This window comes from Rhineura floridana, chromosome 15 (assembly GCF_030035675.1).
Source record: "Rhineura floridana isolate rRhiFlo1 chromosome 15, rRhiFlo1.hap2, whole genome shotgun sequence".
NCBI classification, from domain to species: Eukaryota; Metazoa; Chordata; class Lepidosauria; order Squamata; family Rhineuridae; genus Rhineura; species Rhineura floridana.
Genome location: NC_084494.1, coordinates 20,190,059 through 20,217,112, shown reverse-complemented (window position 1 = coordinate 20,217,112; position 27,054 = coordinate 20,190,059). Strand labels below are relative to the sequence as shown.

Genomic DNA, 27,054 nt, shown 5'->3' with positions numbered 1-27,054 from the left:
ATAAATTAAATTAATAATAAATAAAGTTTTGTTTAAATATGTTCTAAAGTCTTTTGTTTTTCAGATGTTTTAAAGCTTTTTTAGTGTTTTTGTTTGCCGCCCTGGGCTCCTTCTAGGAGAAAGGCTCGGATATAAATGTAATTAATAAACAAATAAAAATGCTGTTAATAAATAAATGAGTCAATATGAATAAGGTTTCTCTAGAGAGCTCTGCCCAGAAGGCAAGCGGATCTTCACTCCCAACCCTTTAATACTTCTGTTCTCCTGCAGATTCTCCAATCTGAAATCCTCCCTATTATGAATAGAGAAGGAAAGGAGAAAAATCTCCCTAGTCTTCCCGCCCTTGTGATTAAAAGAGCCACGTGGATGCTAGAGCTCCAGCCGGTCACGTGCCCTCCCGTCAGATCTCTCACCGGAGGGAGGCGGTGCGTGGGAGGAAAGCTCGTCGTTGATGACGCATATTGGTATGGCCTGCGGGACGCTGAGATGTCATCATCATCATCATCCCGCGCTCGCAAATTGCGGTGATGGTTGCTATGGGTTTAGCGGCGGCAGCGCGAGGGAGTCGTGCTCGGCCGTTTCGGCCTCTATTGGACGCCGGTCTTCGCGCTCTGTCAGCGGCAGCAGTGAGCCGGGCGCGGCCTCGGGGGCTGGTCTATGAGCAGCATGGAGAGCCGGCTCAGGTCCTAAAGTAAGGGAAGATGGACTGGTCTAAGCGTTTGTTTGCCATGGAACCGGTTCTAACAGAGTCCCCCATTTTTTTCCCCTTGCCGATTTGGCTGTAGTGATGGCAACAATCCTATAAATGTCTACTTCGAAGTAAACCCCATAATTTTTGTGGGCTTATTTATAAGGCTGTGCTACCATGATCTGACTTGTAAAAAAAATAAGGAGCTAGGAATGGGCGATTGAAAGCCACCAGTAGCTTGTCCTTCAATAAGAGAAGCCTATTGGGCTTTGAAATTTGACTTGGCATACTGTATTCTGGTGAAGGATGTGTAATATAATAATATTGAACATGGCCATGGACAGACCATTGCTCAATGGTAGTGTATATGCTTTAACATGCAGAAGATCCCAAGTTCAACTCCTGTCATCACCAGCTAACAAGATTTGGTATCAAGTGATGATATTGATGATAGTTGTAATACTTAACATTTTATAATGCTTTTTGTTCAAAGGATGGTACGTGCATTACCTAGTAGTAATCCTTATAACAACCTTTTAAGGTAAGCTGATAGAAGTTTCCCTCATTTTGCAGATGTAGGGGCTGAGGCTAAGAGAGTGTGCCTTGCCTAATGCTACCTAGTGAGTTCACAACAGAGATGTGATTCAGACTGGGGACTGCCTGATTTGTAGTCTGTCTCTTTAGCCGCTGATGATGGGAAAGACCTGTGCCAGAGATGCTGCCAGTCAGAGTAGACAATACTGGCCTGGATAGAGAAATAATCTTGCCACCCTGGGCTCCTACTGGGAGGAAGGATGGGATATATATAAATAAATAAATAATCCCTCTTCAGGCATTACTGGATTTAAGAGGCAACACAGGTACAGTGGAGCCACACACTTAGCCCTGCCACTGAAGTCACGTGCGTTCTCCCTGTTCCTCATTGATTAAGGGGTCAGGGCAACTCTCATGGCCTCAGGGGCAAGCCTAACATTTGGCCCTGCTGTAACTGTGTTGCCACTACAATCTAGTAACTCCTTTGTCTGACACTGCATGAGACAGCTTCCTGTAGAACAGGGGTAGGGAACCTCCAGCCTGCAGGCCAGATTTGACCCGCCACAGATCCCAATTTAGCTCATGAGACTGATTTCCCCAAACCACACCAATCTGCTGTCATACATGGCTGGATCAGCCACATGAGTGAGTATCCCATGGCGAATGTGATCACACACCTGATCCCTGCAGAAAGCAGGCTTGAAGTCACTGGCTGCTAAACCTCTTTTCTGCAAGGATCACTGTGTGATTGAGTTACCTTTGGGGACTCATCAGGTGATTGGCTGATGAATCACTCCACCCACCTGTCATATTTGTCTCATGGGGAGCAGGGGAAGATAAGCCCACTGGCCGAATCAAGTTCCCCACCCGAGCTATGGAAGGGTATTTTATCCAGTGAGGGAACTATGGCTTATGAGTCACGTGTGGCTACCAGACAATTAAAGGGACTAGAAATAAACTTTAAGAGATAGTACTTGTTTACTATACATGCATTCCAGGGGCTTAGCAGAAAAGTATTTTCCTTCCCATTTGCTGGGGCATCAAGCCCCAAAGGAGGAAATATTGCTGATAATGCAATCTCAGGGAGCTAGGGTTCAGCTCGAGTTGTGATCATGGGCTGTTGCAGGAAGAGAGGAGCAGTGGTCTGGCTAGGGATGGAGAAGGCTAGAAAACCATTTGGGACAATCAGTGGGGAGAAATGGTGGTAGCAGAGGCTATGGAGAGAAGTAGTGGAGGATGGAGACAATCCTTGTTGTGTCTCACTCTGTTGATGTAAAGATTTTGGAACGTGCTGCTAAGGAGACTTGGTTAAAGCAAAGTCTCCTTCACTCTAGATTCTGTGCCCTATTCTCTGATTCCGGTGCTACTTCTTGAAAGTGCCATAGCGATATTTAATTTGTCATGAAAGGAAATCAGATATGACAATTGGCCATAAAATTTCCTGTCCAGCATCTTGTAGATTAAGCAATGGATTTCTTACACAAGTTACTTGATCAGTTGAGGCGAGTGACCATTATTCAGCTGAATGGCATAATACATTTGAGCAAATTTGGATGATTAGGTTCCTGCTATACTTTGCTGGCAATACGATAATTAATGGTCTGTCAGCATTTCCATTATAACATCACTTTTTCAAGGGAGCTATAAATTAGAAAAAAATCTGGTCCATGCAGAAATGTTGAGATCAAGGGCTCAGACTGAACCATCTTCTCTACTGGATTTTATTGTTCAAGTTCTTCATTAGCAGCCAGACTAGCTACTCATCCAGCAGCTCATGAGAGATTTGTAATTAGCCACCTGCCTTTAGTCACGATAAAGTAGTGATCTGACAATTCCCCTGTTGGGGAGTGAAAGAACCACATGTGTGGCCATTACAATGATGTCTTGTAGATTATAGAAGACACACACATTTTCACCACACCCACTGGAGCTCCAGTGGATTGACCTTCAGTCAATGTGGCCCTCAGGTCAATAAAAGTTTAGCACCACTGCTTTAACATTAGAGGGGAGACAAAGACCTGTTCATAGCCTCTGTAATGGAGTTCTGCTTATGCTTGACTACTGAGGCAGTGTGAGTTATATTATTTCTCTCTTCCAGACAAAGACAGTACCTCTTAAGGATGGAATGGGTTGGTGGGGGGAGAGAAGAGAACAGTTTCTCTCTGGATGTTGCCTGTTGCAGCCCTGTTCCCATCTTCTTTTAGCAGAGGTGGTACAGTACAGTACAGTGGTTAGACAGAGAGGATGTACTGTGCTCAAACTGTATGGTTGAGCAGGCATTTGACCCAAGTCTTTCCATACTGTGTCCAGCACGTTAGCCGCTACACTGGCTTTCTTTACTTTCTCTCTTAGTAATGAATGGGTGCACTCATGGATGCTGTAATGGTGAGGATAGCACTTCCCATCCACCTTGACACCAGATGGTCCCATCTTGGCTGACAGGGATCTTGCAGCGTTTCTTCTCTGTGTGCAAAGTGTGTCGAGATACAAAGACTCCTGCGTATACTGGGTAATATACAAACGCTCCACACACATACATGCATATTCACACATCATTATTCACCAGATACGGGTCTGCGGGGAAGGAGCAAGATTGTGCAAAGAGAAGTTGGCTTTCTTTTCAGTTAGTCGTGGTGAGTTCTGTGAGCAAATGGACTGCAGTTGGCAAGGCAGTTGAAGGGCCATATTCTCCTGACAGTCTGAGAAGTGGCCTTCTCCCATATGAATTTGCCTGTTCCTTAAGGTCCTCTTCTGAGGTTTTAAGTACCCTAATCTTCAGAAGTTGAAGGAGTGGTGTCCAGGGGAAAGGCCTCTTCTGTGGTGGCACCCTGCTTGTTGAATACCCTCCTCAAATATCAGGTTGGCACCTGCTCATTATTTTTAAGGCCCCCAGTCAGAACTGTGTTTCATTTTATATCTATAGCATTCAGTACATGATTCCCACTCTTCTGATTTTTTTTCTTACCACAACTGCTATTTCTTTTGCAGGATTCTATAGTTGGATGGTTTTAGTCTAATGTTCATTTGTATTTTCCTGAATAGACTTGGTAGTGGAAAGGTGGGGTATAAAAATCCTGTTCTTCCCCACCCCTCCTCCCCAAGACTGGGGATGACAGCTGTGGTGTAGTGGTAAATTTTAAAGTGCAGGAGCTCATCATGACAGCCCTCATAGCCATGCCTCCCAAACAAGTTCAAAATGTAGAAAGTTTTGTCGATTTTATATATATATATATATTAAATGCATGCATGCACATATATGCACACCAGAGAACAGCAGTATGTGGCATAATACCAAATTTATTAGGGTAACTAGAAACACAAAACAATCTTGCAAAGACACATTGGTATTTAAACTGCTAGTGTGTAGTAGAAACTACATTAAACAAAAGTATCCAGTCTGTTTAATTGTCCCCTCTTATTCTCTGACTTCCTGTATGCTAATCTGCTAAAAACAAACCTGAAATCCTCATTAATACCTCATTCATCTGCCAGAGCAAGGAGAGTCCATTAATTACATTGCCTGTCCAGCAGATGCTATCATCGCTCTTGTTAAGAAGAAAGTCCTAGAGCTATGCTCCCCTGCATTCTTCTTCCACGACACTATGGGACAGAGTAAGCCTTCACACCGAGTGCTATCCCTGAGCACCCATGTACTTAAAAAGTAGGCTGCTGCAGCAAAGCTACCACTCCTTTCAGTTGAGAATATCCACCACCATTTTAAATTCCAGTGTGTGTGTGTCCCCCCCAAGTTTGGGGGACAGCTAGGATGTGATTGTAATCACTTTGGTTATGCTTGGCACTGGCAAGATATTTTAATGTGAGTAAAGCTATGCAAACCTGGGAAGCTCAGAATTAGAAAGTCATAATGGAAACTTTATTCAAACTCTGACTTAAAGCATACGTCTTCAATTAGCAAGTGAAACTACCATCCGTGTGCTGCCATTTGGTAACACCTATCTTTGTGAACAAGGCTTCTCAAGAATGGTGCTCCTCAAAGTAAAACAAAAAGATTAGCTGTAGGAAATGAGTTGCAAGTGAGCCTTGCTAATATCACTCCTCACTAGAATGAAATCTGGAAGAATAAATATGCCCAGGTGTCCCACTGAAATTGTGAGTGAATCTTTTAAGAATATCACTCGTTTTGATATAGTAATAATGCCTAAGTAACACTGGGGTGATACTGAATGCTAGTCCTGCTCAGAGTAGACCCACTGAAGTTAATAGGCATGGCTAACTTATTGATTTCATCTACTCTAAATAAAACTTAGCTGAATACAACTCACTATGTATATTCTTCTGAATTGCCATTTTAGGATTAATAATGTGCATTAGTTGCAAGATTAAATATTAAAAGTGAAAGTGGATCCCATGTTGTTGGTTGGAAGTCAGAGGTGAGTCTCGAGTCTGGACTAGTTGAAGGTCACTGACATGGAATGAGCAACAAACCTCTAGATGTACAAAGAGCATCCAAAGTGTTGTGTGACAACTATAAAGAAGGGAGTATCAGTTATCAATGAAGGCAAAATGAGATGGGCTCTTCGCGGGAGGAGGGGGATGGAATAACATGCAGGTAAAATATCCTATGTTTGTAACTTTAGTGCAAGGTCTTAGATGTGAACAGAATATGACCACTTAAGCCACATGGATAATCGATAACTCTGTTCCAATTAAGTCAAAACAGATGAGCAATAATTCCAAGGTGAGCTAAGCCATAAAGTCTCCCTAACTGTAGCACAGATGCTACTTGGGACTTGAACAAGGGCCTCGGTATTTGTACTTGCACAAAAATTCCCATGACATTAATGGCTGCAAATTAGCAACTGTGTTTGTGATCAGTTGGTTTAAACCATCAGGATCGGAAAGCCTTTGAAAAGAAGAGCACTTCAGGCTTTCAGAGGAGATGGCAGGAACAATTCTGTTGAAACAGCCAAACCTATTTTAATTCCAACAGCTCCAGCTGCGTGTGGCTTTTCTCATTATGAAAAAAAATAAACAATGTTATCACTGCTAGAGGTCTTTGGTGATGGATAGCATTGTTGCAAACATTTCACTCTGTCTAAGATGTACCAAAGGCTGTTGTAGAGGGAATCTTGAACCTAAAAATGATTTTATAGCCTGTAAATGCATGTTTCAGAATCTGATCCCTATGATTTTATGTGGGAAAATGAATTAAAAGTATGTAATATTAAGATTAAAGGCTCATAGTTTGGAGTGTACCTTCCCCATACCCTATATATAGGGCCCTGTACATCGGCCTCCACTGAGAGTTGCAGTTGATTGTCTTATTGTAACTTTAGAACTGCCTTCCACATTTTATTTTTGTTAAGAATAATTTCCTGCCTTTTGCAGTGAAATCAACCTCAACTTTATAGTGGCTTGCAATAATAAAATACTATTCTAAACAACTGGACGGCAAGATAAAAACAGCCACAACAACAGATAAAATGGTTAAAAATAAAAATAGCACCTAAAATATCATTAAAAAGGATCTCAGACACCACTAAGCAAGAGGAAGAAAGCAGACTTTGTCTGGAGCCTAAAAAGATAACAAAGATGGTGCCAGATTAATATGGCTAGGGATTGAGTTCCATAACTTTGGTGACACCACAGAAAAAATCATCTTTCCAGATAAATTAAACATTTTTAGAAAATGTATATACCAGTTAATATTTTGACAAAAATTTCTGAGCAGTTTATAGAAATTATAAAATCAAAATACAATAAATGCAACAAAATACAAGAAGATCAAAATATAATAAATACGTTGCAAAAAAGTCTATCACTGAAGTCTGCAACCAAACAAGATAAGACTCTCAAGCATCCAAATAGACCTGATCAAACAATAGAGTTTTTAGGAGACATTTGAAGCATTCAGCAGATGGAACTTCCTGAATTCTCTTTTGGGAGAGTATTCCAGAGGATTGGTGTTATAACTGAAAAGGACAATTTCTGAGACGTTTCCAGATGGCAGTTCACAGGCCATCATATGGCCAGCAGGATCTCCTCTGACTGTAAAGGTCAATTTGATCCATAATAGAGGAGCCAGTCAGCTGTGTATCTTGATCCCAAGTTGTTTAGGGTAACTGTTTCAAAGACATCTGCCTCACTTCAGAGGGTGTTGGCATATGGAGAAGAGCCTCTAAGGATTCTGAATTGATAGGCAGGTTTATGTGAATGTATTGCAGATGGGCTTGTAAACCCCCACCATAAAGTCCCACCGCCCTGGAAAAAGCCACATGTGGTACAAGGGTATGCTTCACAGTGTAGGTCCCATAAAGGAGATGGCATGCCACACAGAGCTCTTTTATTAAAATGGGCTCCTCATGGCAACTGTTGCCTTCATCTAGACTGGTGACATTTACCAGGAGCAGGACCACATGGCCCAAAGCATTATTTCAAATTTCTGTGTTTTAAAAAAAGGATTTTCCCTTTGATGCACACAGCAAATGACCTATGCTCTTGATCATACTGCTTGCTACCTTGAATTCAGCACAAGGGTGGGCACACTGTTTCCTGCAAGGGCATGCTTCTGCAACTTTCCCCCACCTCTTTAGGAAGAACTTGGAGAATCATAGTACAAGACTCTATGGTAATGCATGGTACCAATTTAACATTTCAGCAATGGTGTTTTTATAATGAAAAATAAAAAGTATTTCCCCCCTTTGTTTTCCTTCTCAAAAGTATAAAGAAGTCAATATCCTGTTTTAGATGAGAAGGGACTATGAGCATAGTGATTCTTTGCGACAATATAGAAAGGCCTGTACTGTTCGTAATCTTATTTATTTTATTTAAATTTATATCCCACCTTTCCTCCAAGAAGTGCCAGGTGGCATACTTGGTTCTCTGCCTCTCCATTTTATCCCCACAACAATCCTATGAGGTAGGTTAGGTTGAGAAGCGGTGACTGGCCCAAGGTCAACCAGTGAGCTTCATTGCCAAGTGGGGATTTGGGCCTTGGTCTCCCAGGTCGTAGTCCAACACTCTAACCACATTGCCACATTGGCTGTCGTTTCATATACTCTTTATATGAGAATATACTTTTCAACATGTCACCATTGAAAATAGTATGTATTATTAACATCCCTATGCTCACTCCAAATATCACTTTTCTTCCTCATCCCCATTGAGCATTGCTGAAGGCTTCTGTCTATTATACACCATAGTGGTTTACTCTGCAATAGCCTGTCCTGCATTGGTGTGAACTTGTTTTTTAGAATGAACACTTGCACCCTGACGTATTAACTCAGAAGTTAAAAGTCAAAATCCCCAGAAGTGTTTTACCAGGGGCAGGTACCAGAAAATAGGGGGTAACTCCTGGTTTAAAAAGTTAGAGTGTATGTAAAAGTTTCTTAAGCATAGTCAGAGCTTGGAAACCTTGTCCAGAACTACCCAGCATTCAGCCAGAAATCCTTCAGGGACAATAAAGGACTTAGGGTGAATGGACACGTTTTTTCCTCCTCTGTTTGCTAGAGACTCAACACATCTTTTCAGAGTGCCTCAACTGCATGATCAAAGAATGCTAATGTCCAAGTGCTTAAGTCTTGAACGCTTGCAACTTGTGCTGTCTATTTCAAAAATTACTTTTAGGTACCATAAATTTTAGGACGCTGGCTCATTCTGTTAAAAGAGCTAAATTCAAAGAGTTACATTGAACAGGATACAGTAGTGTTTGTGGCAGTCATCCTGAAACTCACTTCTAAGTCTACCTTAAAATTATCCTGCTGTTTTAAAACTCTTTATGGATTACTCCTAGTCATCCTGATAGGGATCTCTTTTACATATCTTGTCAAATGTCTTCTGTATCTCTGGATTGGACACATGGGCAGGCAGTAGCATTCAGTTTTCCTTTCATGAAAAGCAGAGGCTGTTTAAATATATATATTTGTACTTAGTTACATTTGTTTTTCCTTCCTTCCTCCAGTTTGCTCATATCAGCATTATGCTTAGGTAGGTTAGCTGAGGGAAAATCATTGTCCCATGCCACTAATACACAGAATACAAACCTGCATCTCCCACAACTACCTGCAATGTTCTAGTCACTATGCCACACTTCCTTTCATTTTTACTCTTCCTTGCTATATGGTTTGGTCCAGTGAGATATAAGATAAACAAGAGTCCATTTTTCATTGCATTCTCCCACTTGTGCCTCCATCCCCAACAGGAATTAAGGTCCTACTCTTTAGAAGAAGTTTCAAGTAAAACCTGGTCAGCTTTGTGTGTGCTTGCTTAAGAAATCACCCAGATGTTTTGGTCCTTGGGGAGCAGGACATCTCACCTGAGCAGGCATACTGTCCGCATCTCTGGCAGGAAGGCCTAATTTAAGAGGACAAGGAGGTGGGGGGTGGAAATGATAAAAATGTCCGCTTCTACATCACTACTGGTGATTTCTGTCGTCTTCTAGGAACAGAGCTTTTTCAGTGGTGGCACCTGTACTCTGGAATGCTCACGGAGTGAGGAGGGAACCTGACCAATGGCCATGCTGGTTGGGGATGATGGGAGTTGAGATGTGAAGGCCCAGGAAAAAAAACAGGAAAATTTGGAAAAAAGCATTTCCCCCTTAATTTTTCTGGTTTTCTTCCTGGGCCTTCACATCTCTAGATGAGAGTTGGAATGCAACAATGTTTGAAGACCTGCGGGTTTGTCATCCTGCTCTAGTTATATGAGATTCAACTTGCTCTCTAAATTGCCTTTCCAAGCAGTTTTTGGAAACATGTATTTTATGGTATTGGAGGTGGATGATCTTGGTGTGATGTGGCCGCTTTTTTCAAACTGTTATAATCTGGTTTGAAATTTTTAATGTGGTATGGTCATTTTTGCTGTGTTACACTATTGTGTGATATTCCTGCTATAAGTGTCTTTGAAAGCTCTAGGGCTGTAAAGCAGGGTAAAAAAAATCTAAATATAGATGAACTTTTTGCTGATGGGTTTTCATGACAACTCTTCAAAGCCTTTGGGGAAGTCCCTTATTAGCTGCAACTAATTTTCATTATTGTGTTCTAGAATCTACCCTGTAATTATTGAGATGCTTCGGTCTCACTTGATGGCAAAAGATTTGAACTTTTCCATTTTCCTCTCTGGGGTGGCAACAGAATTGCTGACAAGTCAGATGCTGCGCCAATACTTCATTGGGATGTAGCAGTTGTTTGTGTGTGTGTGATTTGTGTGTCATCAACCCAATGTGTTGGGCAGGGCCTTCATGGGGATCTAGGAAATTAATTTGGCTGCCCACTGTGAGAAAACAGCTGGAAATCAAGGCTTCCTTTTTCAAAGGGTGTAAGGCAGCCAAAGCCTGCACAGGGATCAAAATAATGCCAGGTGGCACATTTTAGGTCTTCCATGTGCATTTTTTAGATGTACATTGGTTGTTTCCATGCTATGGCACCTTACTGTCGCTGAGGCATTGCTTATGGAAAGTCAGCTGGAATCATAACAGTGCTCCCACACAGCACTTAAAGCAGCACTCTTTTCCCCATTAAAATCCATCAAATCCCAGACTTATTGGCAAGATCTTACTGTGGTTTTACTCAGAAGTAAGTCCTATTCAGGAAAGATGCCGCTTCTCCCTGCCACTCCCTTTAATGAGTAATTTTCCTTTTTGCTGCTTTTCTTTTAAAGCAACTTCTGCCCCTGGAACCCAATTCTTCCTGTCTGGTTTCTTTGCTGTCGTATCCCTGGATTCCCCTTAATTAGTTCACTACAAAGTTTGTGGGTGGGTGTGCTTTAATTTACTGATTTTCTCTTTATAGCTGGAACATTTATTTTTTGAGGGTAATTGAGAAATTGAAAATTATTTTTTATTTTTTTTAAAAAGTGCATTGCTGTGTAAAAAGAAAATCAGTATTTAAAGCAGGAATTGATTAAGGGCAATTCAGGAATGCCATGGCCAAGTGAGTGAAAAGAGACAAGGAGGAACTGACAAATTAAAACAGCAGTGGAGAACTTCCAGCCCACAGACTTAATTAGGCCCGCAAGGCTATTTTCACCAAGCCATGCCTACCCACTCCAGAGTTGTCATCTATGACATCAGGTGTGAGGCAGATAAAACACAGCTGCAAAGAAAAACCGGAAGTCTTAAAATATGCTCCCAATTGTTCCTTGGTAAGCAGGGCTTGTATTTGGTGCCTTTCAGATTTGGTGATGAATGCAAACTCTGCTGGAACTAGTTCCACTCAGGAGCTCCAACTGGAGTTCTTGTGTAGCCACAATCCCTGCCAAAAATGGAGCTTGAAGACTGCAGCAATCAGCTGATCTACAGTGACTACAAGTCCTACTTGGACTGGCTGGGATTTTTCTTTGCGGTGCAGCTTAAACTCAAGGAGAAATGGATTATCTGTCCTTAGGGTAATAACAGGTGATTGATGAATGGTCAGCCCCCCACCCACCCACCCACCCATCAAACTCAGGATCCAGCCTGCTGGCCAGATCCTGTTACCCACCCCTGAATTAAAGAGACAGTATCCTACAAAGCCACAATAGTATTTTGCCAGTTTGTACATGATAGGGTGGTGCTACAAGAACATTTTAAACAGCAAGAAATTGCCACAAATTGGGTGAGAAAAAATATGGAAGAACAACATGGAAAACATTACAATGTAACAGGTTAGCAACATCACTCAGTTATCCAGATGAATTAGTAATGTCCTTCCCAGTATAGAAGCGCCTTAGTCACTTAGAAAACTGGTTTCCCAGCTGGTGGGTTAAGAGTCTACAAAGGGCCCGCAGCTGATCCTGGAGGAGTTGTTCGGATACTGACAGATGGTTTAAATGGCAGTTAAATGAGTCCAGATGTGTTTTCTCTTTTATATGAGAGGTTGGACCAGATGGATGAATCCTCAAAAGATAGATTAAACTCCGCTTAAATGCTTAAGAATCACATGGATGAGAGAGAGCCTCAAGCATAACATTGCATTTTGTCTGCTTTCCTTCCAGCCTAAAGGACATAGATCTGGCAGAGCTGGGTGATTCTGAAGTCTACGTGAAAATGATTGCAGCCCCTATCAATCCATCAGACATCAACATGATTCAAGGTAACCTTGGCTTCCATGCAGACTGTTTCATTCTTGCTCCCCATATCATTCCTTCATATAATGCTGTCAAATGGCAATAAGGCAAAATAGATGGTCTGAATGCAATAATATGCCCTCATGAGATTGCACACAGTGTGTATAGGGCTGGCTTTCCTTCTTGCACCCTCACCAGTTCAAGTCAGGTTGGGCTATTGTGCATCTCTAGAAACAATGTTTTCTTAGGGCTACTTCAGAAATTATTTTGAAACTGATTGCTGCATGGAAAATGCCTGTGTGTCATGCAAGTTATGAATGTTGCAAGTCTAAATACTTTGCATGTTTTGACTGCTAAATACATATAAGCAGCAAAGCTCCATGAAGTATGCAAATATTCATACGCGTTCTTCATAAATGATGCCACCCATGTAAATTTGGAGGCTGCCAGGCTACTTAAGGTAAGAAGTAGCAGGGAGAGTTGTGCTCTCCAACCTTTTAGGCTCTCTCCCAACATGCCCCCTTCCCAGACTGAGCCTGACTGGCTGACAGAGTAGGATATTCTAGGAGGCACCAGTTGCCTTTCAGCTGCTCCAGCTGCCACTCTCGGTTTGGGAGTGCACCAGCAGCAGCAGCACTATAAAAGGACTGTGGAATAACTAGTCCTTGGGCTTCTGGTGCAAGGCAAAGTTCTCCTGTATGTTGCATTAGGTACACATGGGGGATATGAAGAAGATAAGGCAGCAGCCAAAATGTCTAGAGCAGGAGTGGGAAACCTGTAGCCCTGCAGATGTTGTTGGACTACAACTCCCATCATTGGCCATTCTGGCTGGGGCTGATGGGAATTTGAATCCCAACAATTTCTGAAGGGACAGAGGTTTCTCGTTCCTGAACTAGAGACCTGAGAGAAGGATGTAACGTAGAGAGAGTTCCACTTGCTGCTGCAACAAATTTATCTTATCATTTTTCATTTATTTAAATTGTAAATTGTCTTTTGGTTTGTGTTTATTATAAACAATCTTAGAAACTGTTTTGACTGAAAGGTGGTCTATAACATCCCCATGTGCATGTTGCATGCTGGGATCTTGTTTCTGAACATCAAAAGAAAAATAAAGGAAGTCTGAACATTAGCTTATTCCCAATAACTGCTTGGATGCTTTATCACATAGTCCTCTCTTCGTCTTGCAGGGACTTATGCTATTCTTACTGACTTGCCTGCAGTCGGTGGGAATGAAGGAGTTGGACAAGTGGTTGAAACTGGGAGCCATGTGGCTTCTCTGAAGCCTGGGGACTTGGTGATCCCAGCTGATGCAGGGCTCGGTGAGCTTGAATAACTTTTTTTAAAAAATTGGCCATAAAAAAAAAACCTTGGCTCCGCAACTAGATAAGGTAAGAAGGAAAAAGAAACATTCATTAAGGGACAGAAGTTCATTCACCAGATTAATAAACAGCCTTCTTATTCTACACTTTTGCCAGCAACTCATCCATAAAGATTTCAGTTTGAAAATCTCAGCTGAATATATGGTAGTGCCAACCTGCTCTCATCAATCACCTGAGAATTTATGTCCATGTATTCAGTGGATAGCGTGTTTGATTTCAGAAACTCGCTTAGCCATGGATGTATTATGTGACCTTAAGCATAAGTGCTTGTATCTCCTCCCTCCCCTAGGGACAAAGAGAAGCTTCTAGGGTTTTGTTGCCCTGTTCTGCTTCATGAGTCCCCATAGTATGTTTACCTCTTGAACAACTACAAAAAGCAGGAGGTCCAATCAGTTGTCTCATGATGCCAACCTCCTTTGGCCTAAAAGAATACCCCCTGATGTTCTTCTAAATAAAATGTTTGGGACCTAGCACGCAGGCAGAAACTCAACCTCTTTCTTTCACTATTTTTAGGCATGTCAAAAGTTTTGAAACCACTGGCTTTTAGGAATTTTATTTTCCGAGCCATTTGATGTGTAACGTTTGAACTATTTCTTGAGCTGGAACCTTCTAACTTAACCTGCCTATTTCTAGCTGCTCTCATAGTCTGAATTGGACCTTTTTTTTGTCTCTCCAATAGGAACGTGGCGAACAGAGGCAATATTTGGCGAAGAAACCTTGCTGAAAATGCCTCCTGATATCCCACTGACTTGTGCTGCCACATTGGGTGTCAACCCCTGCACAGCTTATCGGATGCTGTCAGACTTTGAGGCCTTGAAGCCAGGTAAATATTGATGATATGCTCTTTAGTGTTTGTACATCATGGCCAATTTTACTAGCAGTGCATCCTTTGCAAAAGAGTTTGCTGTCAGATGCACAGCTCATAACAACTGGAAGCCATGCTTTCAGTGTAGTGGGCCCAAACCTGTGAAACTTCTTTCCAGCTGAGATTAGACAGGGCCCCTCCTTGCTGAACTTCAGGTGCATGAGTTCCTGCAGTTATTTTAAGGTAGCGTTTGGTTTTATGATTATTTTATTGTTTCATTTTATGTATGGCATGTTTTTATGTTCATCACTTAGAAATGCAAATGATTGAACAGTATATAAATGTTTTAAATAAAATAGAATAAAATCATAAATTGTCCTAATTTCATTATCTAGGTGCCCATATAGCTACAGCAGATGTATTCAGTGGCAAAGGGAATTGACAGTTGGGTTTTTTTATTCTGGGTTCTGGTTCAAGTTGCAGAGACTTGCTGGTCCTAACAACAACACTTGATTGACCTGCAGAGTAATTTATCACCTCTTGTGACAGAGCCAGATTTTAAGCTTTAGTAGTGGGCACTGCCGTACACTTGTAGCTAGAAAATTCAGGTGCTTCATATATGCTGGTTTCGCCCATACATTATTTGGCCTATTCATTCTGTCTCCCCTATACACTCCCTTAATCACTCGCAGCATTCTTGCTGTCTTCCATGTGTGTTTGTGTACACATACATACACATAGACCAGCAAAAGAGAGCTACTACTTTCAATGGCATAATGGGATTATTGCGACTGGGATTGTATGGTTCTTGTCATGCTGCCATGCCCCAAGCACCTCTGCATGGCCACTTGCGGACTTTTTCCTTGTTCACATTTCATTATCTTCCCCACTTCCTGTGTCTGTTACGTTTCATTTATTTTCAGCTGGTAGTAATTTAGCACAGACGTCAAAACCAAAAGTTATAACCTTGTGGACTACCCAGGGGCATCTGGCTGGCCACTGGGGAAAACTCTGTGGACCTTTGTTATAATCCAACAGGTCTTGTTATAATCCATCAGTGGATAGGAATAGAAATAACAAGCATTAGCATTTAAAACCTTAGTTAAATTGTCAGGCATTTTACTATCTTCTCATTTCTAGGGCTCACCTTTTAAATTAGGACTGAAGGATGGTGATGGATTAGTATTGGGAACAATATGGATTGTGACTGCTCAGAATCTGTTGCAGTTAACATCCTGCTTTGTGGGCTTTCCATAGACATCTAGTTGGCCACTGCGAGAACAGAATAGTAGATTAGATAGACCTTTAATCTGATTCAGCAGGGTTCCTCTTACATTTCTGTAACAGACAGTAGTGAAAGGTAGCAACTTCCACCAAAGGTGGAGAAAAGGGAAAATTTAACCAGAGATGCATCGGTTTATCTTTAGGAGATTCAGTCATCCAGAATGCAGCCAATAGTGGAGTGGGTCAGGCTGTTATCCAGATCGCAGCTGCCAAGGGTATCAAAACAATAAATGTGGTCAGAGATAGGTGAGTGTACAATGAAACTGCTTTCTGATCTCATCTCAAAACCTTTGTCTTCTGCTTTGGCTCAACCAGCTTCCTTAGTTACTGCTGTGCTTGATTTGGCAGGAGAGGAGATTCTCCTGGAGGCAATTCCCAAAGTTACATTTTAGCAGGTAAATGCATTATAGACCTGCAACATGATCCTAATGTAGTTTAAATGGCTACACTTTTTTTTAAAAAAAAATAACTTTTCAGCAGGTACATACAGTGAATTTATTTGCAGTGAAATTGAATTTACACTAACAATGTAGTAAGTGAAGTTCGTGCTTTGTATTCTTCTCTCTTCCTGTTCTCACAACAACCCTGTATGGTAGGGCTGGTTGAGAAAGAGAATGACTTGTCCATAGTTATCCAGTGGCTGAATGGGAATTTGAACTAGATTATCTTGTGTTCAAACCCAGAGCTTGTGCCTCTGCATCACATTGGCGCTCATACATACATGGCTTTCTAACCTTTTGATGATTGTTCAGCTGCATTGAAGACGCTGGTTTGTTCTACAAATGTTTGCAGCTGCTAGGGCAAATCTAAGTGCAATGTAAGAGACCCATGATCAAATTCCTGACCTAAAAAATTATTCCTGACCTAAAAAAACACACACTTAAATTGCCACAGGGGGCTGTTTATGTTCAGGTTTTTTTTAAAATTGAAGTGGCATAGTGGTTGGTTGGACTAGGATCTAGGAGACCAAGATTCAGATGAAGCGACGAAGCTCATTAGTTAACCTTGAGCCAATCACTGAGTCTTAGCCTAGCTCACAGGGTGTCTGTGAGGATAAAATGGAGAGGGATCATATATGCCACTGTGAACTTCTTGGTGAAAAGGTGGGATATAAATGCTGATGCAAATAATAACAATTGGGAGGGGGCAAGACAACCCTTTTAACCTCTGCTGTTTTTCCCCATTGAAATCCCCATCTACTATCCTGGTTGCTGTTAGCCCCACTGGGGGCAAAAGACAGACACAATTTAGGTATCTTTTTTCTTCAGTGAAGTTAATGCAGCATGAGGAAAGGGTCAAAGGCTCCCTTCCTCCCCCCAGTAAACAAATAACTTAAGAGGAGCCCTGTTGGGTCAGACCAAAGGCCCATCTAGTCCTGTGTTGTATTCTCACAGTCACCAGCCAGATGCCTATGCAAAGCCCATAATCTGGGCATGACTGCAGTAGCATGCTGCCCTCTTATGATTCCCAGCAACTCGTATTCAGGGGCATATTGCCTCTGATAGTTGAGTAATATTTAGCCATCATGACTAGCAGCCATTGGTAGCCTTATGAATTTGTCAAATCCCCCTTTAAAGCTGTCCAAATTAGCCACCATCACTATATCTTGTGGTAGCAAATTCCGTAGTTTCTCAGTGAACTGTGTTCATTGTTTCCTCTTCTCTATCCTGAATCTCCCACCATTCAACTTCATTGGATTTAAGTATTCTGAGGGAGAAAAACTTCCCTTTAGCCGCTTTCTCCATACCATGCATCATTTTCTACATCTGTTTCACCTCTTTAGAGTACCGCTGATCTTACCAAAGTCATTGACTATGACTACTTTAGTTCATCTGGCAACCTCTGTGTACAAAGTTAAGCTCCTGTAGATGTATAAGGTTAGTTGTTAATCCTTGCTAATAAGTGCTGTCATGAACCTGTCATAAACTTGGCCCGGTTCATCCCAGGACTCAATTCCCAAACCCAAAGCAATTGATTTTGGCCAGGCACATGCCATGCCTCCTTTACCAGGGCTGAGTAACTAACAACAACCCTGCAAGGTAGGTAGACTGCCACCACCCCTTAAACTGGTCAACCACCCTGGGCCAAGGGGAAGCCCAAAGTGCCAGAAGTAGACCTGCCAAGGATTCCAAAGACAAGAGCCACAGTTACTCTCCTTGTCCTGGAGCTGTAGACAAATAACCAAATATACGGTAGTCCGTGGATAAATCGCCAAGGTACCAGACTCAGAGCCACACTCCTCCTGAAATGAACACACACTGGTAAATACGAAGTAGCTTTATTAAATCTAATGTAAGTGCACAAAGACAGCAGCAAAATGGTTCTCTAAATCCCACACCCAAAGGGGCCAGGTAAAATACAGAGAGTTCAGTCACGAAACAAAACAACAAATCTATCTGACAAATCTATCTAATTCTGTACTTACAAAACAAGTAACTGTTTTATAGGTTCATGGTTCCACATGTCCCCAGAAATGCTTAGTTTAGATAGTAGATGGAAAACAGGACCCCACATAGGTAACACCAGTAGGCACGATGGAACCCAGGGGAGGAAAGGCTAAAGTCTCTGAGCAATTGGCAAATGGTTCCCCAAGCTACTTATTCTGAGGAAACTGCTTCAGTGACTGACTGCAGAAGGGTAGGAGAGGCTCTTCCTTATATCGTTGGGTTCATGTGAGAGTGAGTGCAATAATCTCTGAGACCAATGAAATGTCCTCCCTTACTACAGTGCAATGTGGCATGGCAAACAGCAAATGTTAACTTTAACTGTGGACCCCTTTTTCATTTGTCCTTCCTTCCCAGACCCAACCTCCAGGAGCTTGTAGATAGATTGAAGTCCCTTGGAGCAGACCACGTCATCACAGAGGAGATGCTGAGAAAACCAGAAGGAAAAGACTTGTTTAAGGTATAGGTGAGAATCCAATTTCTGGGAGATGGAGATGGCAAAGGAAATGTGGGTTGCCACAGTGAATCGGATCATCTAGCTAAGTGGCTGTTGCTCAGCCATGGCAGATACCTCAAAGAAAGATGCAAATATGGCAGAAGATAAGAACATCTTTTGAGTGGTTGCTGGATTCCTCTCAGAAACATGGATTAAGATTTTACATCAGTTAACTTCTGGATTTAATCTGACTCGTGGCCCTGATAGTTTTATAGCAGTGCATACAAGAGCTGTGTTGATATGAAGACCTTGCTTTAATTTATTTTTATTTATTCGATTTCTTAGTCATTCATCTGGCTGGCTACCCAGCCACTCTTTGTTTTAACCTCTTTGCTTTTTCAAAGAAGCTCTCTGTTGAACCAGGGGTGGGGAATCTCTGGCCTGGAGACTGAATGCCACCCTCCAGACCTCTACCCAGTCCTTCAGAGTGTACCCAGGCCATCTCTCTCACTGGCCTTCCTCTTGCACCCTCCTTGAAGTGCACATGCCTGGTTGGAACCCCTGATTTTTGCATGGCTGACATATAGCTTACTATACAAAGAATCGCTTCCATTGCCCCACCTGTGTTTGCCTCCTTGAATCTCATGCATTCAATTGTGACCCTACTTCCTTAACATCCCAGGGATGCAATATTCCAGCTCCTAGCAGCCTTGATTGTAGTTGTATTGAATGACACAAAATGGGTTAGGAAAAGGGTGTTCATCTCTTTCCACACTGCAAGAATTCAAGTCCTGAGAGGTAGAAATCTTGGAGCTCAAGTAGCAGCAAACACTTGGGGGAGGCAGTGCAAGAAAGAGCTTATTTTCTGCACAATCTCTTGTTCTCCAGAAAATTCCTAGGCCCGTATTAGCTCTGAATGGCGTAGGAGGGAAAAGTGCAACTGAGTTGCTGCGTCACCTGCAGTAAGTTCCACTATTTGTTGGTGGTTTGAATGTTAATTGTTTGCTAAATTGCCTTGGCTTACTGTTTTTAAATGTTTGTTTGTATATTTCATCTTTTTAAATTTTAACTTGTATTGCGAACTGCTCTGGAATAAATATTTAAACGGTGTTGCTTGCTGCTGGAATCCTCTGTTTAGCCGTGCAGATTCACAAAATTCTGTTCTGTGTATATGCCCTCATATTTCTGTTCTTGAAGAAACAAGATTGTGGATGAACGGAATACTTTAAGTGTAAAAAGAATATCTTCCCAGGGATACAAGATTCCAGCTCCTAGCAGTCCTGATTGTAGTTATGTTGATCACTATCACAGAGGTTCAGTTTGGGTATAATTTAAGAGAAAAATTAAAAGATACAAAAAGTCAGAATACCTTACTTGCTCAGCTGACAGACTGCCAAATGCAAGTCAAGGCTGAAGGCTCTCCTGTGCTGCTTCCTGAACATGTTTGAGCTTCAGTCTCCAAAAAATTGAGTTCCTTAGCTTTGGTGTAGCCGCAAAACACTCCTGTGCCCTGTAGCCATTCAAACACAGAACATGGATGGTATTCACTTTACTCTTGAGCAAACCTAGCTTTCATGATTGAACACAGGAAGGGGATTGGTATCCTAATTAGGACCTCACAAGTTCAGAGCTTTATAGATCAAAGTCAGCTTGCATTCCACAATTTAGTTTAACCACTAGATAATACCTTGAAGGCCTGCCAGGTTCTGCAGACATGTTGCTGAAAGCCACCCTACTGCTTAAAGGCAGATCATTGACCAGGGCCACAAACCTGCAGGCTTTCTTTCTGAAAAGGGACAGAATTATCTCAGACAGACTTTAAACAATAGTCAGGTTGGCTTCTGAATCTCAGTTGCTGGAATTCGCAGGTGGAGGGTGCAGTTGCACTCGTTCTGCTTGTGGGCTTCCCACAGGTATTTGGTTGACCATTGTGAGAACAGGATGCTGTATTAGATGGGCCATTGGCCTAAACCAGTGGCTCGTATGTTCTTAAAAGGAGCCCTATGCACTTTTCTGCCCTAGCCCAGCTTGCCAGGATTTTGCTTGCTCTAAATTTAGACACTATGAACTCTCACAAAAAGCAGCATCCTAGTGTTTGTGCAATACTGTTTGCAGTGAACTATTGGGTGAACTATTACAAATTAAGCCTGGTGACATTAGCTAAAAAGGAAATGAAGAAAGTTGGCCCAAGAGAGTGGACCAGAGGTCTGAACTAAGACAATATGCTTGCTGTCTGGAAATGGGAACACCTGGTCATTTAACCTTCTAATCTCATTGCTGACTCTTCCTATAGGCACAAAGGGACCATGGTTACCTATGGGGGGATGTCAAAGCAGCCCGTGACAGTCCCTGTGGTGAGTAGCCATGAGATTTCTGCATTCTACTTCATTTTTTCTTGTGCATTTTTCCTTTTGACTGGGAGCAATAGCTTCCTCCTATTGTGTTTGTCCAAGGTTCTTGCAATGAGCTATCTTTTTCCTCTGCAGAGCACCACATTCTTAGCATCTCTAGGGCAGAACCATTCTACTGTCAGTCCATGTTCTGATCTGAAATATGTTCCAAAAGAAAACGTACTGCAAGACTTTCACAAATTGTTAATTCCACTGCTTATTTCTACAGAGTGCACTGATCTTTAAGGATGTGAAACTTCGCGGCTTTTGGATGACCCAGTGGAAAAGAGACTATGCCCAGAGTAAGTGAAAATACTGTGCAGTGGTGAAACTGAGTTAGGGAGAAAAGAGCTTGGTTGAGGTATGGTTCCTTAGCTTGGCAGCAGGGCATGTGCTTTGCATTGCAGAAGGTGAGGGTTAGTCCGGTTCAATCCCTAGCATCGCCAGTCGAAAGAATTGGATAGCAAGTGATGGGGAGAATTCTGAAAGTATTTATTATAGAATAAAATAAAGCAAAAATATATCAATATAACAGAATATTGCTGAAATCATGAAAAAACTTTTTACAAAAGTATATAACAAGAACAATATATAAATATGAATATTGTCTTCTTGTGTGGAACAGAAATAATTAATCAAATTCTTATGCTGTAAGGATATTTTCAAGAAGGTCTAGCCATTTCAAGATGGTCCAGCCAGACGCGTTTCGACACACAGTGTCTTTTTCAATGGCTATAAAACTGGCTCTCAATATGAATTGAATATAATACAGTATCCAATGAATTATTGCAATCAATGCTTATAATGCATTATCCTTGTCCACAAGTTTTTTTTTGTTTAAAAAAAAAAAAAAGTTGTAGATAATTCGCTCTGCCTATGAGCCACCATTTGGCATCTTATGGAGATTGGCTCTGCCCCTTTAGCCACCAGTGGCACCTCACAAGCCACTACTATGCACCTGACTCAGTGAACACCAAGTTCTAGTTTAAAACAAGCCAACCACCCTTGCCCTACCCAGTGCAAAAAAGAGGCATCCCAAATTGGGTTGGAATTCCCTCTTCTACGTGTGCCCTCGCCAAGGGAGGGTGGCAACACAAGAAAGGACCTTTTAAAGTGGTGGCTCCCCATTTGGGGAATGCTGTCCCCAGGGAAGCATGCCTGCCACCATCGCTGTCTATTTTAGGTGCCAGGCAGAAATATTTTCATTAACCCAGAGTTGTGGTTTTTAATTGGGAGGGTAAGTTAGATACGTCAGTGGCCTTTGTTGTGCTCATCTTTTAAGTGGGGTATATAGGACTAAATATATTGTCAGGTGAGTATTTTTGTTGCTGTTTTTATCTGATTTTAATGTCTTTGTTTTGTTTTACCATGTAGGTTGCTTTGAGGCACTTGAGTGAAAAATGTGACTAATAAATAATACCTCTGCACTGAATGTTTGCATGTTGCTTGTTTCACTGTTGACTTGTCCACTTCTATACAACTGAAATCTGTTTATTAGTAGCAGTAGAATTGTTAGCATCATTGAATTTTCATTCTCATGCTAGGACCTTTTTAATCTAAACTTGTTTGTTTCTGAGAATACTTACTATGTACTCTCCGCTTTTGTTTCCCATATACAGACAAGAAGGAACTGAGAGGAATGATTGCAGATCTGTGCAGTCTCATTCGTAAGGGTCAACTCACAGCTCCAGCCTGTCAAGAGGTCCCATTGGTAGACTACCAAGCTGCTTTGGAAGCCTCTATGAAACCCTATGTATCAACTAAACAGATCCTCCTCATGTGAAACCAGTCCAATGGGAAATTGTATACAGGTGGTTCAGATAGGAGTTCAGGACCAGCTGGCCTGAGTGCTTCCAGGACTAGAGAATTGAACTTTTTCATGGTTCCATGTCTATAACTCGGGAGAGGCAGAATTGTGGGAAGGAAATAGCCAAGACTTTATCACTGTCCAGCCATAATGTGATGGAAGATTAATGCTCTTGTTTCGATACAACCAAGAAACACAAGCAAAAGATGGGTGCAGAATAAGCTAGGCAATCCTGCTCTCAGCAGTTCTGTACCCTGATTCAGGTTTTCAGTGAAGTAGGTGCACGCAAGCTGCTGTGTGTTTGCATTCAGAGTACTTACTGCCAAAGCTTGTGATCAGACGCAAGATGGTTGTAGAACTGTGTTTGGTGTGCACATGTCTCACTAGTTGCCTGGCGATGGGTCACTTTCTTTCTTCCTATAGCATACTTTTGCTGGCTGCAGTTAAGCACAGTTAATCTACAGTATATACAGAAACCTGATTATGTGGATAGATTGCATTTTCTAGACCGAATCACTACTATGTAACTAGAAGGTATTTTCCCCACTTTAGACAGAAAATAGCTTTTGAGCCATTAACAGCAAAATCTATGGCAGCTTCCTACAGAACCTTCTTTTTTCTTTTGTTCTCCACTTCCTGCTCTGCCTGGTCACTCTTGTATCTACAAGTGTTGCAAGGATGCAGCCAACTTTACATTACCACCTCCAAAATATTGTTACATCTAAGCCATTCCTGTGTCTTCATCAAACACACATCTATTTTAAGAAGTTGTAACATGCACCCATCATTCAAATTTAGACACGTAAGAGATTGTGCCATAGAGTGCCAAGAAATGAGTGCCATAAAATGTTATGTAGGAAGGCTGATCTGGTCAGGACTTCAGGGAAGGTGAGGCTTAACTACTAGACCTCTTAATAGTATCTTGTGCCTCCTAGTTCAATTATTGGTCTGTTAGAGGCAGGCAACATAAGGGGTTGTGTCTCGTCCACTAAGGCTGTTCCCCTGGAGTAGCCAGTTTGCAGTTGAGTTTCAGGGCTACATTGTCTGAGCCTTGACATGGCAGATGTAGCCTGTGGTCCTGAAGAGTTGTCCTGTTCCTAATCTGTATATATAATGCATAGAAAAGATGGTTTTTGAATTGGTTATTTATAGCAAGATGGTTGTAACTGAAATAAAGGCAAATAGTATTTGATTGCAAACCTGTTCTTGCAGAACCGTGTAATGGCCGTTGAAATGCCAGTGATTTTCATTTCCAATAAAGTTCTCTAGCTCTGATCAGTGATGAGATTTTTGCTGGAGCTTAGTAACAGGATATGGCATCCTTGAAGCTGTTCAGTCAGGTAGTGTTGCTGTGTCAGCCTCTGGGATATTTCATGGTATTACTTTAATAGATTATATGGTGCTTTCAGACATTAGACTTTGGCTGTGTAGGACAGTGTGGGTGTGCGCACATATGCACACATGGAAGTATAAAATGCAAACTGCTATGCTGGTCTTTGATGAAAGGTATCAGTGCATGGGCTAATTGCGATGAAGTGACAGATCAGTCCCACAGAGATTGGAGAGAACAATGTAAAGATTTCAAGCCCAGAGAGAAATTGGTGACAGCCCTAGCAAAATCAGCTGAAGATTTCTTTAATCTTAAAAGTATTACTTGATTCAAAGTGTTTAAAGTCCTAAATGCCTTAAGTCCAGAATACTTTAGGCATCACCTGCCTACTCTTTAACTTCAGAAGGAAAGGCCCTTCTCTCTCAGGGGAGTCCACAGAATTTGGGGGGAGGCAGAACAAATAATTCAAATACTGTATATATAGTACATATCTAACATCAGAGAACAATTTCTCTTCAATCTGGTGACTGAGCAGAAGCAAGGCCTAGGTAGACCTGGCCTCTGAAAAATTTATATTCTAGGTCAACCCCTCCATTGTTTCTTGACAGACCTGCTGCTTACTTCTACAGATACACCTAGCATGGACTCGATGGCCTTGTAGGCCCCTTCCAACTCTACTATTCTATGATCCATATGATTTCTTTTTTTCCCTCCAGCCCTTAATTAATGGCACTACTGCTACAATAAAGCTTACAGCCCATCTCTCACTGTGTTTCCCTCCAAGGAACAAAAACTAGGATAAACAACACTGGACTCCACTTCAGAGCTGGCATGTAGTACTATAACCCACCCCCCAGAAAAATGGATACAACAGCACTGGTTTACTCTGCAATATTGGCATACCCCATGCTCTCAGGGATTGCTAATTCTTTTGGACTGGTAGGCACACTTTGAATTTAGAGAGAGTACTGTGGGTGACAGTAAAAAAACAGCTGCCATGTCAGTGTGGCATAACAACATGGGGGGCATGGTGTAACACAAAATGAGAGTGGCGATACAGCTGTTAAAGGCACAAGAAACCTGTTTTCCCCAATGCCAACCCTAAATCAAAGCCTAGGCTGCCATCCTGTACCCACATACCTGAGAGTAAGCCCCATTAAACACAAAGTCTTACTTCTGAATAAACATTTATATCATTGTACTGTCACTTAACTATACAGTGAGTTCTTAATGAGTGCCTTGTCTTTAGCTACTGCAAAATTACCATCTGCCTGATTAATCAAAGACACCTTGTTATTTGAAATATTTAATCAACTATCGGCTATATGCTTCAGACCTAATTTCTGCCTGCTCCACCTTTGTCAGCCTGTCTCTTTGAAAACAAACGTAGGAAGGAACTGCCATATACCAGGTCAGACTATTGGTCTATGTAGGCCAGTATAATTATTTCAACAGGAAGCAGTTCTCCAGGGTCTTTAGTGGTGGCCTTTCACATAAACATCTACCAGAGATCCATTTAACTCTGAAATGGAAAAGCTGTGACCCTCCAGTTAGTGGGCTGCAACTCCCATCAACCCTGGCTATTGGACATGCAGGCTGGGGCTGATGGAGTTCAATAACAGCTGGAGGGTCACAGGTTCCCCATCTCTGTTTTAACTACAGATGCCCATAATTAAACCTGAGACCTTTTGCATGCAAAACATGTGCTCTACCACTAGGCCAGCCTTTCCCAACTAGTGGGCCACCAGATGTTGTTGGACCACAACTCCCATCAGCCTCAGCCAGCATTGCCAATGGTCAGGAAAGATGGGAATTGTGGTCCAACAACATCTGGTGGCCCACTAGCTGGGAAAGGCTGCGCTAGGCTATGGGGTTGTATCCAATGCTGCTTCTACTCAAAGTAGACCCATTGGAATTAATGGGCCTGATGTGCATTAATTTCAATGTATTTCTTCGGAGTAGTAGTTGAATACAACCCATGGTCCCTTTCCCATGGCAGGGTAGTGCTGTCAACATTTGGAGACCTGCTTGTCTTGCATTGTGTGCAGATGTGAGGCTCCATTACACTTAAAGGCTGTCAACGTCCGAGCAAGCGAGGTAAGTCACAAGTTCTCTGCTGCAAATCATGACGAGGCTACTGGCTGCAGAGGGAAGATAAATCAGTATATGAAATATTGTCTTAATTTACTGTAATCCTCTGCTAATATTTTATTTAAGATTATTTATATCCCCCCTTTCTGACTGATAACAGGTTTCCAGGGTGGCTTATAATAGCACACAACACGTAAGATTTTTTTTAAAGGCAGTGGTGGCTGAAAGAGGCACTGTGCTCCAGCTGCTGCTCTTTAAGCGACCACAGGCAAATAATTCTCTCACAAATACACTTTTGTCCTTTGGCCTGGAGCACTCCTCTTGAGCACCTGAACAGTATGTGGCTGTTGGCTGTTCCCCCACAGCAATGACAACTGAAGCAATGAGTAGTAGTAGACAACAAGGTACCCTCCAAATGTTTTGGACTACAGCTTTCATCCCTAATCATTAGCCATGCTGCATGGGACTGGTGGGAGTTGTTGTCCAAAAGGCATCACATTGTCTACCCCTGCAGTAGGGCAACAACAATATTAGTGCTGCTGCACCAGTTTCTGCACTTTCAAAGCCCACCAATGGCCACAGGGAAAGTAGCCCACTTCTAGTGGAGAGGAGCTATCTAACAACCAGAGCTGAGAAGCACCATGTCTACATTTTATTGGGTGGGGCACCTACTCTTGGGCAGCTGGACAGCTTATGATTCTTGACTATTGCAGTGGTGACTGATCAGTAAATATTACTGAAGTCTGAGCAAAATGTTCTCTAACCTTTTCAGCTTGAAAGAGAAGGGTTGGTGATGGGAACAGTTTTCTGAAAGTCCCTTCTCTGCTCATATATAACTTCCCTTGCCACCTGTTGATAGAAAATC

The 27,054-nt window shown here is 42.0% G+C and overlaps 2 protein-coding genes across 4 annotated transcripts in view; one reads left to right on the top strand and one right to left on the bottom strand.

Annotated features, from left to right (window-relative positions):
* Positions 1 to 378: 378 nt before the first annotated feature.
* On the top strand, positions 379 to 24,058 carry MECR (mitochondrial trans-2-enoyl-CoA reductase). Of its 3 annotated transcripts, none has more exons than XM_061597679.1 (10): positions 381 to 691; positions 12,152 to 12,249; positions 13,411 to 13,542; positions 14,282 to 14,425; positions 15,835 to 15,937; positions 18,493 to 18,595; positions 19,460 to 19,533; positions 20,865 to 20,925; positions 21,191 to 21,263; positions 22,581 to 24,057. In XM_061597679.1, exons 1-10 carry the CDS (start codon positions 528 to 530, stop codon positions 22,742 to 22,744), a joined length of 1,116 nt encoding a protein of 371 aa, XP_061453663.1. In that variant the 5' UTR covers positions 381 to 527; the 3' UTR covers positions 22,745 to 24,057. The 3 variants fall into 3 exon arrangements, with proteins under 3 accessions (XP_061453666.1, XP_061453663.1, XP_061453665.1); XM_061597681.1 differs by lacking the exon at positions 381 to 691 and adding an exon at positions 3,602 to 3,731; XM_061597682.1 differs by lacking the exon at positions 13,411 to 13,542 and having other exon boundaries at positions 379 to 691; positions 22,581 to 24,058.
* LOC133370817 (putative transmembrane protein 244) overlaps positions 20,302 to 27,054 on the bottom strand; it is a 23,889-nt gene continuing 17,136 nt past the window's right edge. The window contains exon 5 of the mRNA XM_061597683.1: positions 20,302 to 26,239. Coding sequence (XP_061453667.1) covers positions 26,166 to 26,239 — 74 coding nt within the window. The 3' untranslated portion in view covers positions 20,302 to 26,165. The remainder of the gene's footprint in view (positions 26,240 to 27,054) is intronic.